Raw genomic sequence first — 15,454 nt, 5'->3', positions numbered from 1 at the left:
GCCCATGGAACAGTACCCCCGGGGGGGAGGGCAGCTAGTGCCCATGGAACTGTACCCCCGGGGGGGAGAGGGCAGCTAGTGCCCATGTAACTGTACCCCCGGGGGGGAGGGCAGCTAGTGCCCATGGAACAGTACCCACGGGGGGGGGAGAGGGCAGCTAGTGCCCATGTAACTGTACCCCCAGGGGGGAGGGCAGCTAGTGCCCATGTAACTGTACCCCCGGGGGGGGAGGGCAGCTAGTGCCCATGGAACTGTACCCAAGGGGGGGGGGAAGAGGGCAGCTAGTGCCCATGGAACTGTACCTAAGGGGGAAGAGGGCAGCTAGTGCCCATGTAACTGTACCCACGGTGGGGGGAGAGGGCAGCTAGTGCCCATGGAACTGTACCTAAGGGGGAAGAGGGCAGCTAGTGCCCATGTAACTGTACCCACGGTGGGGGGAGAGGGCAGCTAGTGCCCATGGAACTGTACCTAAGGGGGAAGAGGGCAGTTGGTGTCTGTGGAATTACAAAGAACGTACAGCACAGAATCAGGCCATTTGGCCCAAAGGTCTATGCAGGTGTTTATGCTCCACACGAGTCTCCTCCCTCCCTTCTTCATCTCACCCTATCAGCATATCCTTCTATTCCTTTCTCCCTCATGTGTTTATCGAGCTTCCCCTTAAATTAATCTACACTATTCTCCTCAACTACTCCTTGTGGGAGCGAGTTCCACATTCTCACCACTCTCTGGGTAAAGAAGTTTCTCCTGAATTCCCTATTGGATTTATTTTATATTTATGGCCCCCTAGTTCTGGTCTCCCCCAAAAGTGGAAACATTTTCTCTACTGTACCCACTGTTAGGAGGGGGGGGTTGATGCCTGTGGAACTGTACCTAAACAAGTTACCACTTTGAAGGAGGGGCAAGAACTGGGGAACAAGTCTGAGACTTTATAAGGAATTCTGTGCAGTTGATGGATCTTTGAGGACAAGAACTGGACAGTGTCTATCCTCGGGCCCAGCTCCCCGAGAGAGACACACATCACAATCCAGCTCCCGACCAGCTGCGAGTATCAGTGCCCTCAGGCATCAGAATTGAGTCCACACTACGGGCCGACATGTTCCCCAACAGACTCCTCAAAATGGACCGTTTGAACAGGCCTCACCTCTAGTGGAGCGTAGTCATGATTGACGAGGAAGGAGAGACCGGCAACAGGGACCAGGATAAACTCAACTCGGAAGGTGTCATTGTCTCGGTCAAAGGTCGAGCTATACTTTATGTAGATCAGGTAGATGGTTACATAGGCACAGAACAGGAAAATGACCTGGAAAACAAAAGGGGTTTAAAACAGAGTAAATGCAACAGTAAACGATATACCAGACAACAAAACTCTGGGGGATGTATGGGTGGTTTTAGATGTGCTCACTCTGGGACAGGTGGTGGATGAGGCTGTTCCTCAGCTGATTGTGTCCCTGGCAGGTACCGTTTAATAATCCCAGCCCTCCCCAAAACACAAAACCAGAAATGTTAGGAACAAAAAAAGAGTCCCACAATCCCATTCCTTACTCTCCATGTCCATGGTGGACTGGCCATATGGGATACTGGCGGGTTTCCTGATGCCTCCTGAATGGTTCCGTAGCGCTTTGTAATTGGCACCCCTGCTTTCCGTGAGGATCCCTCGCCCTTTGGGGGGAGCCAGTCTGCTCAGGACCATACCCTTCAGTCCCTTCTCTCAACAGACGCACTTCTCATTATCTCTTGACTCCATTTCCACTTTCCACTTCAATGTCCTTCCCTGGGAACTTAATCCACAACTAAAACAGCTGGCAGTACTCAAAGTGGAAAAGTCACCCGGTCCGGATGGGATGAATCCTCGGTTACTGAGGGAAGGAAGGGTGGAAATTGCGGAGGCTCTGGCCACAATCTTCCAATCCTCCTTAGATACGGGAGTGGTGCCGGAGGACTGGAGGATTGCAAATGTTACACCCCTGCTCAAAAAAGGGGAGAGGGGTAAACCCGACAATTACAGGCCAGTCAGCCTGACGTCAGTGGTGGGGAAACTTCTAGAGACCAGAATCTGGGACAAAATTAATTATCACTTGGAAGAACAAGGGTTAATAAATGACAGTCAACATGGATTTGTTAAAGGCAAATCATGTCTGACAAACTTGATTGAGTTCTTCAATTAAATAACGGAGACGGTTGATGAGGATAGTGCAGTTGATGTTGTGTATATGGACTTTCAGGTGGCGTTTGATAAAGTACCACATAATAGACTTGTTAGTAAAATTTAAGCCTATGGGATTAAAGGGACAGTGGCAGCATGGATACAAAGTTGGCTGAGAGACAGAAAGCAGAGAGTAGTGGTGAACGGTTGTTTATCAGACTGGAGGGAAGTGTACAATGGTGGTCCCCAGGGGTCAGTATTAGGACCACTGCTCTTTTTGACATATATTAATGATATGGACTTGGGTATAGAGGGTATAATTTCAAAGTTTGTAGATGACACAAAGCTTGGAAATGTAGTAAACAGTGAGGAGGATAGTAACAGACTTCAGGAGGACAGAGACAGATTGGTGAAATGGGCAGACACATGGCAGATGAAATTTAATACAAAGAAATGTGAAGTGATGCATTTTGGAAGGAAAAATGAGAGGCAATAGTAACTTAATCTTACAAAATTAAAGGGAGTGTGGAGCAGAGCCCTGGGGATATACATATGCAAATCCTTAAAAGGTGGCAGGACAAGTTGATAAAGCTGTCAAAAAAACTTATAGGATCCTGGCATAGAGTACAAAAAGAAGTTATGCTAAACCTTTATAAAACACTGGTTAGGCTCCAGCTGGAGTATTGTGTTCAATTCTGGGCACTTTAGGAAGGATGTCAAGGCCTTGGAGAGGGTGTAAAGGAGATTTACTGGAATGGTTCCAGGGATGAGGAACTTCAGTTATGTGGAGAGACCGGAGAAGCTGTGATTGTTCTCCTTAGAGCAGAGAAGGTTAAGGGGAGATTTGATAGCGGTGTTCAAAATCATGAAGGGTTTTGATAGAGTAAATAAGGAGAAACTGTTTCCAGTGGCAGAAGGGTCAGTAACCAGAGGACACAGATTTAAAATAATTGGCAAAAAAGCCAGTGCGGAGACGAGGAGAAATTTTTTTACACAGCGAGTTGTTTTGATCTGGAATGTGCTGCCTGAAAGGGCGGTGGAAACAGATTCAATAATAACTTTCAAAAGGGAACTGGATACCCATACCATCACCCGCCTCACTTTAACAACAACTACTTGCATTTATATAGCGACTTTAACGTAGTAAAACATCCCAAGGTGCTTCACAGGAGTGATATCAGACAATTCCCTTTTGAAAGCTACTGAATCTACTTCCACCACCTGCTCAGGCAGTGCATTCCAGGTCATCATATCTCTGATATGTCTTCCTTTTTCCTCAACTGAGGAACTGTAGTTGACAGGGCCCTCAATCGTATCTGTTCTATTTCCCGCACTTCTGCCCTCACCCCTTCCCTCCCAGAATCATGATAGGGTCCCCCTTGTCCTCACCTTCCACCCCACCAGCCTCCACATTCAACATATCATTCTCTGCCATTTCTGCTACCTCCAGCGTGATCCCACCACCAAACACATCTTCCCTTCCCCTTTCAGCATTCCGAAGGGATTACTCCCTCCACGACATTCTAGTCCACTCTTCCATCACCCCCAACACCTGCTCTCCTCCCCACGGCACCTTCCCATGCGAGCGCAGGAGATGCAACACCTGCCCCTTCATCGCCTCCCTTCCCACCATCCAGGGCCCCAAACACTCCTTTCAGGTGAAACAGCGGTTTACTTCTTTCAATTTAGTATACTGTATCTGCTGCACACAATGCAGTCTCCTCTACATTGGGGAGACCAAATGCAGACTGGGTGATCGCTTTGCTGGACACCTCCGCTCTGTCCGTGAGTGTGACCCTGACCTGCCGGTCGGTTACCATTTTAATTCCCCTTCCCACTCCCACTCTGACCTCTCTATCCTCTGTTCCTCACACTTCCATTGAGCTTCATTGGAACAGCCCCTCATCTTTCATTTAGGTACTTTACAACCTTCTGGACTCAACATTGATTTCAATAACTTCAGATCAGAACCACTGCTACCATTTTTTCTGTCAGCTAATGCTGATAATGGTTCTGCTGCTGCCATTTACAGCTACTCCTGATCAATCTTTTGTTTCTTAACCTGTCCCATTACCACCTTCCCTGCCTTGCACCCTCATCCCTTTTGTCATTTAATCACTCCTGCCCTCTACCCTATCGCAGATCTTCCCTTTTGTTATTTCCTCCCCTCCCCTTTCCCTGACTCTGAACTTGCTCAAAAACTGTTAAATTTTCAACATCTTCCAGTTCTGATGAAAGGTCATTGACCTGAAACTTTAACTCTGTTTCTCTCTCCACACATGCTGCCTGACCTGCTGAGCTTCTCCAGCATTTTCTGGTTTTACTATCAGACAAAATTTGACACCGAGCCACATAAGGAGATATTAGGACAGGTGACCAAAAGCTTGGTCAAAGAGGGAGGTTTTAAGGAGAGTCTCAAAAGGAGAGAGAGGTGGAGAGGTTTAGGGAGGGAATTCCAGAGCTTAGGGCCCAGGCAGCTGAAGGCACGGCCACCAATGGTGGAGTGATGAAAATTGGGGATACGCAAGAGGCCAGAATTGGAGGAGCGCAGAGATCTCAGAGGATTGCAGGGCTGTAGGAGATTACAGAGATAGGGAGGGACGAGGCCATGAAGGGATTTGAAAACAAGCATGAGAATTTTAAAATTGAGGCGTTCCCGGACCGGGAGCCAATGTAGGTCAGTGAGCACAGGGGGTGATGGGTGAACAGGACTTGATGCGAGTTAGGATACGGGCAGCAGAGTTTTGGATGAGCTCAAGTTTACAGAGGGTGGAAGATGGGAGGCCGGCCAGGAGACCATTGGAATAGTCCAGTCTGGAGGTAAACAAAGGCTTCAGCAGTAGATGAGCTGAGACGGGGCAATGTTACAAAGTTGGAGATAGGCAGCCTTGGTGATGGAGCGGATATGTGGTCGGAAGCTCAGCTCAGGGTCTAATAGGACGCTGAGATGCGAACAGTCTGGTTCAGTCTCAGACAGTGGCCGGGGAGAGGGATGGAGTCGGTGGTGAGGGAACGGAGTTTATGGCGGGGATCAAAGACAATGGCTTCGGTCTTCCCAATATTTAGTTGGAGGAAATTTTTGTTCATCCAATAGCGGATGTCGGACAAGCAGCGTGACAAATCAGACAGTGGAGGGGTGGAGGGAGGTGGTGGTGAGGTAGAGCTGGGTGTTGTCAGTGTACATGTGGAATCTGAAGTGTGTTTTCGGATGATGTCGCCGAGGGGCAGCATGTGGATGAGAAATAGGAGGCGGCCAAGGGTAGATCCTCGGGAGACTCCGGGGTAACGGTGAGGGGGTGGGAAGAGAAACCATTTCAGGTAATTCCCTGGCTACAACTGGATAGATAAGAATGGAACCACACCATCCTCCTCCATCGCCCCTCCTCCGCAGTCCCACCCAGCTGGACGATGGAGGAGAGGCGATGGAGGAGGATGGTGTGGTCAATCATCTCAAAGGCTGCAGACAGGTGGAGAAGGATGAGGAGGGATAGTTTACCACGGTCACAGTCACATGGGATGTCATTTGTGATTTGGATAAGAGCCGTTTCAGTACTGTGGCAGGGGCGGAAACCTGATTGACGGAATTCAAACATGGAGTTGCGGGAAAAATGAATTATAGATTCATAGAAATTTACGGTACAGGAAGCCGCCATTCGGCCCATCATGTCCGTGCCGGCCGAAAAAGAGCCATCCAGCCTAATCCCACTTTCCAGCACTTGGTCTGTAGCCCTGTAGGCCCTGCACATCCAGGTATTTTTTAAATGAGTTGAGGGTTTCTGCCTCTCCCACCCTCTCAGGCAGTGAGTTCCAGACCCCCACCACCCTCTGGCTGAAAACATTTCTCCTCAGCTCCCCTCTAATCCTTCTACCAATTACTTTAAATCTATGCCCCCTGGTTATTCACCTCTCTGCTAAGGGAAATAGGTCCTCCCTATCCACCCTATCTAGTCCCATCATAATTTTATATACCTCAATTAAATCTCCCCTCAGCCTCCTCAGTTCCAAAGTAAACAACCCCAGCCTATCCAATCTTCCCTCATAGCTAAAATTCTCCAGTCCTGGCAACATCCTCGTAAATCTCCTCTGCACCCTCTCTAGTGCAATCACATCTTTCCTGTAATGTGGTGACCAGAACTATACACAGTACTCAAGCTGTGGCCTAACTAGTGTTTTATACAGTTCTAGCATGGCCTCCCTGCTCTTATATTCTTTGCCTCGACTAATAAAGGAAAGTATCCCGTATGCCTTCTTAACCACCTTATCTACCTGTCCTGCTACCTTCAGGGATCTGTGGACATGCACTCCAAGGTCCCTCACTTCCTCTACACCTCTCCGTATCCTCTCATTTATTGTGTATTCCCTTGCCTTGTTTGCTCTCCCCAAATGCATTACCTCACACTTCACCAGATTGAATTCCATTTGCCACTTTTCTGCCCACCTGACCAGTCCATTGATATCTTCCTAAAGTCTACAGCTTTCCTCCTCACTATCAACCACATGGCCAATTTTTGTATCATCTACAAACTTCTTAATCATCCCCCCTACATTTAAGTCTAAATCACTAATATATACCACAAAAAGCAAGGGACCTGGTACTGAGCCCTGCGGAACCCCACTGGAAACAGCCTTCCAGTCACAAAAACACCCATCGACCATTACCCTTTGCTTCCTGCCACTGAGCCAATTTTGGATCCAATTTGCCACTTTCCCTTGGATCCCATGGGCTTTTACTTTTTTGACCAGCCTGCCCTGTGGGACCTTGTCAAAAGCCTTGCTAAAATCCATGTAGACTACATCAAACACACTACCCTCATCAACCCTCCTTGTTACCTCCTCAAAAAATTCAATCTAGTTAGTCAGACACGACCTTCCCTTAACAAATCCATGCTGACTGTCCTTGATTAATCCGTGCCTTTCTACATGACAATTAATACTGTCCCTCAGAATTTTTTCCAATAATTTGCCCATCACCGAGGTTAGACCGACTGGCCTGTAATTACTCGGTCTATCCCTCGCTCCCTTTTTAAACAACGGTACAACGTTAGTCCTCCAGTCCCCTGGCATCACGCCTGTAGCCAGTGAGGATTGGAAAATGATGCTCAGAGCCTCCGCTATTTCCTCCCTAGCTTCTCTTTACAGCCTGGGACACATTTCATCCGGGCCTGCTGATTTATCCACTTTCAAAGATGCTAATCCCCCTAATATTTCCTCTCTCACTATGTTTATCCCATCCAATATTTCACACTCCTCCTTCTCAACTACAATCTCTGCACATCCCTCACCTTTGTGAAGACAGACGCAAAGTATTCATTAAGAACCATACCCACAGCTTCTCCACATATCTGATGTCCCTCATCCCTGGTACCATTCTGGTAAATCTCCTCTGCACCCACTCCAAGACCTTGACATCCTTCCTAAAGTGCGGTGCCCAGAATTGGACACAATACTCCAGCTGAAACCTAAGCTGTGCTTATTATAAAGATTTAACATAACCTCCTAACTTTTGTACTCTATACCTCTTATTTATAAAGCCAAGGATCCCGTATGCCTTTTTAACAGCCTTTTAAAAAAATTCATTAATGGGATGAGGGTGTTACTGGCGAGGCCGGCATTTATGGCCCATCCCTAATTGCCCTTGAGAAGGTGGTGGTGAGCCGCCTTCTTGAACCGCTGCAGTCCGTGTGGTGAAGGTTCTCCCACAGTGCCGTTAGGAAGGGTGTCCCAGGATTTTGACCCAGCGACGATGAAGAAACAGCAATATATTTCGAAGTCAGGATGGTGTGTGACTTGGAGGGAAACGTGAAGGTGGTGGTGTTCCCATGTGCCTGCTGCCCTTGTCCTTCCAGGCAGGTTTGGGAGGTGTTGTCGAAGAAGCCTTGGTGAGTTTCTGATTCTGTGCATCCTGTAGACGGTACACACTGCAGCCACGGTGGTGGAGGGAGTAAATGTTTAGGGTGGTGGATGGGGTGCCAATCAAGCGGGCTGCTTTGTCCTGGATGGTATCGAGCATCGATTGTTGTTGGAGCTGCTCAAGTCTTGTTCAACTTGTTCTGCCACCTTCAAAGATTTACGTGCATACACCCCCAGGTCTCTCTGATCCTGCACTCCCTTTAAAATTGTACCATTTAGTTTATATTGCCTCTCCTCATTCTTCCTACCAAAATGCATCACTTCACACTTCTCTGCGTTAAATTTCATCTGCCATGTGTCTGCCCATTTCACCAGTCTGTCTCTGTCCTCCTGAAGTCTGTTACTATCCTCCTCATTTTTTACTACATTTCATGTGCAAACACTAGTGGGAGTAGTTTATAGGCCCCGAACAGTAGCTAAACTGTTGGACAGAGTATTAATCATGAAATAATAGGAGCTTATAACAAAGATAATGCAGTAATCGTGGGGCACTTTAATCTTCATATCGACTGGGCAAATCAAATTGGCAAAAGTAGTTTGGAGGACATGTTCATGGAAATTTTTAGAAACGATAATCTGGGACAAAATTAAGAGTCACTTGGACGAGTGTGGATTGATTAGGGAAAGCCAGCACGAATTTGTTAAAGGCAAATCGTGTTTAACTAACCTGATAGAGTTTTTTGATGAGGTAACAGAGAGGGTAGATGAGGGCAATGCAGTTGATGTGGTGTATATGGACTTTCAAAAGGCATTTGATAAAGTGCCGCATGATAAGCTTATTATCAAGATTGCGGCCCATGGAATAAAGGGGGCAGCAGCAGAATGGATACAGAATTGGCTAAGGGACAGGAAACAGAGAGTAGTGGTGAACAGTTGTTTTTCGGACTGGAGGGAGGTGTACAATGGTGTTCCCCAGGGGTCGGTGCTGGGACCACTGCTTTTCTTGATATATATTAATGACTTGGACTTTGGTGTACAGGGTCCAATTTCGAAATTTGCAGATGACACAAAGCTTGGAAGGGTAGTAAACAGTGAGGAGGATAGTGATAGACTTCAAGAGGATATAGACAGGCTGGTGGCATGGGCAGACACATGGCAGATGAAATTTAACGCAGAAAAATGCAAAGTGATACATTTCAGTAGAAAGACCGAGGAGAGGCAATATAAACTAGAGGGCACAACTCTAAAAAGGAGTACAGGAACAGAGAGATCTGGGGGTATCTGTGCACAAATCGTTGAAGGTGGCAGGGCAGGTTGAGAAAACGGTTAAAAAAGCAAACAGGATCCTGGGCTTTATAAATAGAGGCATAGAGTACAAAAGGATGGAAGTCATGATGAACTTTTATAATTGTAAACAATTTTACAACACCAAGTTATAGTCCAGCAATTTTATTTTAAATTCACAAGCTTTCGGAGGCTTCCTCCTTCGTCAGGTGAATGATGTGAAACCTGACGAAGGAGGAAGCCTCCGAAAGCTTGTGAATTTAAAATAAAATTGCTGGACTATAACTTGGTGTTGTAAAATTGTTTACAATTGTCAACCCCAGTCCATCACCGGCATCTCCACATCAGAACTTTTATAAAACACTGAAAACACTGGTTCGGCCACAACTGGAGTGTTGTGTCCAGTTCTGGGCACCGCACTTTAGGAAAGATGTGAAGGCCTTGGAGAGGGTGCAGAAGAGATTTACTGGAATGATTCCAGGGATGAGGGACTTTAGTTACATGGATAGACTGGAGAAGCTGGGTTTGTTCTCCTTGGAACAGGGACGGTTGTGAGGAGATTTGATAGAGGTATTCAAAATCATGAAGGGTCTGGACAGAGTAGATAGAGAGAAACTGTTCCCATTGGCGGAAGGGCAAGGACCAGAGGACATAGATTTAAGGTGATTGGCAAAAGAACCAAAGGTGACATGAGGAAAAACTTCTTTACACAGCGAGTGGTTAGGATCTGGAATGCACTGCCTGAGGGAGTGGTGGAGGCAGATTCAATCATGGCCTTCAAAGGGGAATTGGATAAGTACGTGAAAGGAAAAAATTTGCAGGGCTATGGGGAAAGGGCGGGAGAGCGGGACTAGCTGGATTGCTCTTGCATAGAGCCGGCATGGACTTGATGGGCTGAATGGCCTCCTTCCGTGCTGTAACCTTTCTATGATTCTATGAAAGCATTCAAGACACTTTCCTTGAACAATACCCTGTGGAACCAACCAGGGAACAGGTTATTTTAGATCTTGCCTTGTGTAATGAGACAAGGTTAATTAGCAATCTCTTAGTAAGGGATCCTCTGGGGAAGAGTGATTGTAATATAATAGAATTTCACACTGAGTTCGAGAGTGATGTACTTAAGTCAGAAACTAGAGTCTTAAACTTAAATAAAGCCAATTATACAGATATGAGGGGCGAGTTGGCTAAGGTAGATTGGGAAATTAGATTAACAGGTATGACAGTAGATAAACAACGGCAAACATTTAAAGAAATATTTCATAATTCTGAACGAACATACATTCCATCGAGAAATAAAAACTCCACAGGAAAAGTAATCCTTCCATGACTAACTAAAGAAATTAAGGATAGTATTAGATTAAAAGAAGAGGCTTATAATGTTGCCAAGAAGAGTAGTAAGCCTGAGGATTGGGAGAGTTTTAGAAACCAGCAAAGGATGACCAAAAAATTGATTAAAAAGGGAGAAAATAGAATATGAGAGTAAACTAGCAAGAAATATAAAAACAGATTGAAAGAGTTTCTACAAGTATGTAAAAAGGAAGAGATTAGCGAAAGTAAAAGTGGGTCCCTTAGAGGCTGAGACAGGAAAAATTATAATGAGGAAAAAGGAAATGGCAGAGACATTAAACAAATATTTTGTATCTGTCTTCACAGTAGAAGACAGAAAAAGCATACCAGAAATAGTGGGGAACCAAGGGCCTAATGAGAGTAAGGAACTTAAAGTAATTAATATCAGTAAAGAAAAAGTACTGGAGAAATTAATGGGACTAAAAGCCAACAAATCCCCTGGACCTGATGGCCTACATCCGAGGGTTCTAAAAGAGGTGGCTGCAGAGATAGTGGATGCATTGGTTGTGATCTTCCAAAATTCCCTAGATTCTAGAACGGTCCCAGTGGATTGGAAGGTAACCCCGCTATGCTTTCTGTCTCTCAGCCAATTTTGTGTCCCGCTGCCACTGTCCCTTTAATCCCATGGGCTTTAATTTTGCTAACAAGTCTATTAAGTGGCACTTCATCAAATGCCTTTTGAAGTCCATATACACAACATCAACCACACTACCCTCATCAACCCTCTCCGTTATTTCATCAATGAACTCAATCAAGTCAGTCAAACATGATTTGCCTTTAACAAATCCATGTTGACTTTCACTTATTAACCCATGTCCCGGATTATTGTCTCTAGAATTTCCCCACCACCGACGTTAGACTGACTGGCCTGTAATTGCCAGGTTAATCGCTCTCCCCTTTTTTGAACAGGGGTGTAACATTTGCAATCCTCCAGTCCTCTGGCACCATCCCCGTATCTAAGGAGGATTGGAAGATTGTGGCCAGAGACTCCACAATTTCCACCCTTCCTTCCCTCAGTAACCGAGGATTCATCCCATCAGGTGACTTTCCTACTTTGAACACTGCCAACCATGACCATAACTACAGATATCATCGCTGGCAATTATCCTAGTAAATCTACGCAGTTCGCTCTCTATGGCCTTAATGTCCTTTCTATAATGGAGCGCCCAAACTGCACCCAGCACTGTGAGCTAATCACAGAAGAATCATAGAAAATGTACATAGAAACATAGAAAATAGGAGAAGAGTAGGCCATTCGGCCCTTCGGGCCTGCTCCGCCATTCAAAATGATCATGGCTGATCGTCTAACTCAGTACCCTGTTCCCGCTTTTTCCCCATATCTCTTGATCCCTTTAGCATTAAGGAATATAAATATCTCCTTCTTGAATACATCTAATGACTTGGCCTCCACTGCCTTCAGTGGTAGAGAATTCCACAGGTTCACCACCCTCTGAGTGAAGAAATTTCTCCTCATCTCGGTTCTAAATGGCATACCCCGTATCCTGAGACTGTGACCCCTGGTTCTGGACTACCCAGCCATCGGGAACATCCTCCCTGCATCTAGTCTGTCTAGTCCTGTTAGAATTTTATATGTTTCGATGAGATCACCTCTCATTCTTCTGAACTCTAGTGAATATAGGCCGAGTCGACCCAATCTCTCCTCATACATCAGTCCTGCCATCCTAGGAATCAGTCTGGTAAACCTTCGTTGCACTCCCTCCATGGCAAGGCATCCTTCCTCAGATAAGGAGACCAAAACTGCACACAATACTCCAGATGTGGTCTCACCAAGGTCCAGTACAACTGCAGTAAGACATCCCTGCTCCTGTACTCAAATCCTCTTGCAATGAAGGCCAACATACCATTTCTCTTCCTAACTGCTTGCTGCACCTGAATGTTCACTTTCAGCGACTGGTGTACAAGGACACCCAGGTCTCGTTGCACCTCCCCTTTTCCCAAACTATCACCATTCAGATAATAATCTGCCTTTCTGTTTTTATAACCTAAGTGGATAACCTCACATTTATCCACGTTATACTGCATCTGCCATGTTCTTTCCCACTCACCCAACTTGTCTAAATCACATTAGAGCCTTTTTGCATCCTCCTCACAGCTCACATTCCACCCCAGCTTTGTGTCGTCTGCAAACTTGGAAATGTTACATTTAGTTCCCTCATCCAAATCATTGATATATATTGTGAATAGCTGGGGCCCAAGCACTGATCCCTGCGGTACTCACTAGTCACTGCCTGCCACCTGGAAAAAGACCCGTTTATTCCTACTCTCTCTTTCCTGTCTGTCAACCAATTCTCAATCCATGCCAGTATATTCCCCCCAATCCCATGTGCTTTAATTTTGCACACTAACCTCTTGTGTGGGACTTTATCAAAAGCTTTCTGAAAATCCAAATACACCACATCCACTGGTTCACCCCTATCTATTCTACTAGTTACATCCTCAAAAAAACTCCAGTAGATTTGTTAAGCATGATTTCCCTTTCATAAACCCACGCTGACTTTGTCCAATCCCGTTGATGCCTTCCAAGTGTTCTGTTATCACATCTTTTATAATAGACTCTAGTATTTTCCCCACTACTGATGTTAGGCTAACTGGTCTGTAATTCCGTTTTTTCTCTCCCTCCTTTTTTAAATAGTGGGGTTACATTTGCCACCCTCCAATCTGTAGGAACTGTTCCAGAGACTATAGAATTTTGGAAGATGATCACCAATGCATCCACTATTTCCAGGGCCACTTCCTTTAGTACTCTGGGATGTAGATTATCAGGCCCTGGGGATTTGTCAGCCTTTAGCCCCATTAATTTCCCTAGCACTATTTTTTTTTACTAATACTGGTTTCCTTCAGTTCCTCCCTCTCTCTAGACCCTTGGTTCCCTAATATTTCTGGGAGGTTATTTGTGTCCGCCTTTGTGAAGACAGAACCAAAGTATGTGTTTAATTGTTCTGCCATTTCTTTGTTCCCCATTCTAATTCCCCCCATTTCTGACTGCAAGGGACCTACATTTGTCTTCACTAATCTTTTTCTTGACATATTTATAGAAGCTTTTACAGTCAGTTTTTATGTTCCCTGCTAGTTTACTCTCATACTCTATTTTTCCCCTCTTAATCAATCTCTTTGTCCTCCTTTGCTGAATTCTGAACTGCTCCCAATCCTCAGGCTTGCCGCTTTTTCTGGCAATTTTATATGTCTCCTCTTTGGATCTAATACTATCCCTAATTTCTTTTGTAAGCCACAGTTGAGCCACCTTTCCTGTTTTATTTTTGCGCCAGACAGGAATGAATAATTGTTGTAATTCCTGCACACGTTCTTTAAGTATTAGCCATTGCATACAGCACAGAAGAAGGCCATTCGGCCCATCGTGTCCGCGCCGGCCAAGAAAGAGCCACCCAGCCCAATCCCACTTTCCAGCACTTGGTCCGTAGCCCTGCAGGTTACGGCACTTCAGGTGCACATCCAGGTACTTTTTAAATGTACCACCCTTTCAGGCAGTGAGTTCCAGACCCCCACCACCCTCTGGGTGAAAACATTTTTCCTCAGCTCCCATCTAATCCTTCTACCAATTACTTTGAATCTATGCCGTCTGGTTATTGACCCCTCTGCTAAGGGAACTAGGTCCTTCCTATCCACTCTATCTCGGCCCCTCATAATTTTATACACCTCAATTAAATCTCCCCTCAGCCTCCTCTGTTCCAAAGTGAACAACCCCAGCCTATCCAATCTTTCCTCATAGCTAAAATTCTCCAGTCCTGGCAACATCCTCGTAATCTATGGTTTCTACAAATTAATCATGGCTTCTTTAATCTTGTAAAACCCCAAATATAGGCCTTTTGATGGGTTTGATCACCCAGCACACGCACTTTAACGGAATTATATATTGGTGCATCCACACCCTTCAGTGGATATCAACTGAGTGCAGACCTAATGATGCACAGTCTTACCTTCATGGTTGTGTTGTAGACAGAGATAAACGTAGTGAATAAATCCAAGTATCGGGTCGTAAACACCACAGCAAAGAGAAGCTGGCTCTTCCCAGAAATACCTAACACAGTAAAACAAAAGACAATCAGAAACGCAACGTCCAAGACTCACAGAGAGGAAAGAGACCTCCAACCCAGGCAACAGGTCCAACAGAGCGAGATTTCAGTCTGGGGGACAGACGAAACACACCTGCCTCTCCATCCCTCTGGTCTCCCTCTCCCTCTCCTATCCCCCTCCCCCTTTCTCTCTCTCTCTCTGTCTGGTCCTTCTCTCTCCCTCTCTGGTCCTTCTCTCCCTCTCTCTAGTCCTTCTCTCCCTCTCTCTGGTCCTTCTCTCTCTGATCCTTCTCTCCTCTCCCTCTCTGATCCTTCTCTCTCTCTGGTCCTTCTCTCTCTCCCTCTCTCTGATCTTTCTCTCTCTGATCCTTCTCTCTCTCTCTCTCTGATCCTTCTCTCTCTCTCTCTCTCTCTGATCCTTCTCTCTCTCTCTCTCTCTCTCTCTTTCTCCTGATCCTTCTCTCTCTCTCTCTCTCTTCTCCCTGATCCTTCTCTCTCTCTCTCGCTGATCCCCCTCTCTGGTCCTTCTCTCCCTCTCTCTCTCTCTCTCTCTGGTCCTTCTCTCTCTCCTCTCTCTGATCTTTCTCTCTCTGATCCTTCTCTCTCTCTCTCTCTCTGATCCTTCTCTCTCTCTCTCTCTCTGATCCTTCTCTCTCTCTTTCTCCCTGATACTTCTCTCTCTCTCTCTCTTTCTCCCTGATCCTTCTCTCTCTCTCTCTGGTCCTTCTCTCCCTCTCTCTCTCTCTCTGATCCTTCCCTCTCTCTCTCTCTGATCTGA

At 45.9% G+C, this 15,454-nt stretch overlaps 1 protein-coding gene across 3 annotated transcripts in view; it reads right to left on the bottom strand.

Moving 5' to 3' along the window:
• Positions 1-15,454, bottom strand: part of LOC137305391 (ER lumen protein-retaining receptor 3) — a 30,155-nt gene that overhangs the window by 3,871 nt on the left and 10,830 nt on the right. For all 3 annotated transcript variants that reach the window (XR_010958709.1, XR_010958710.1, XM_067974224.1), the window contains exons 2-3: positions 14,581-14,681; positions 1,142-1,300 (exon numbers count right to left, since the gene is read on the bottom strand). Coding sequence is in view for 1 of the 3 variants with exons in the window: in XM_067974224.1 (XP_067830325.1) it covers positions 1,142-1,300; positions 14,581-14,681 (260 nt within the window). In the remaining 2 variants the exon portion in view is untranslated. The remainder of the gene's footprint in view (positions 1-1,141; positions 1,301-14,580; positions 14,682-15,454) is intronic.

The sequence above is a fragment of the Heptranchias perlo genome, chromosome 40, assembly GCF_035084215.1.
Source record: "Heptranchias perlo isolate sHepPer1 chromosome 40, sHepPer1.hap1, whole genome shotgun sequence".
NCBI classification, from domain to species: domain Eukaryota; kingdom Metazoa; phylum Chordata; class Chondrichthyes; order Hexanchiformes; family Hexanchidae; genus Heptranchias; species Heptranchias perlo.
This window is presented reverse-complemented; position numbering and strand designations above follow the sequence as displayed.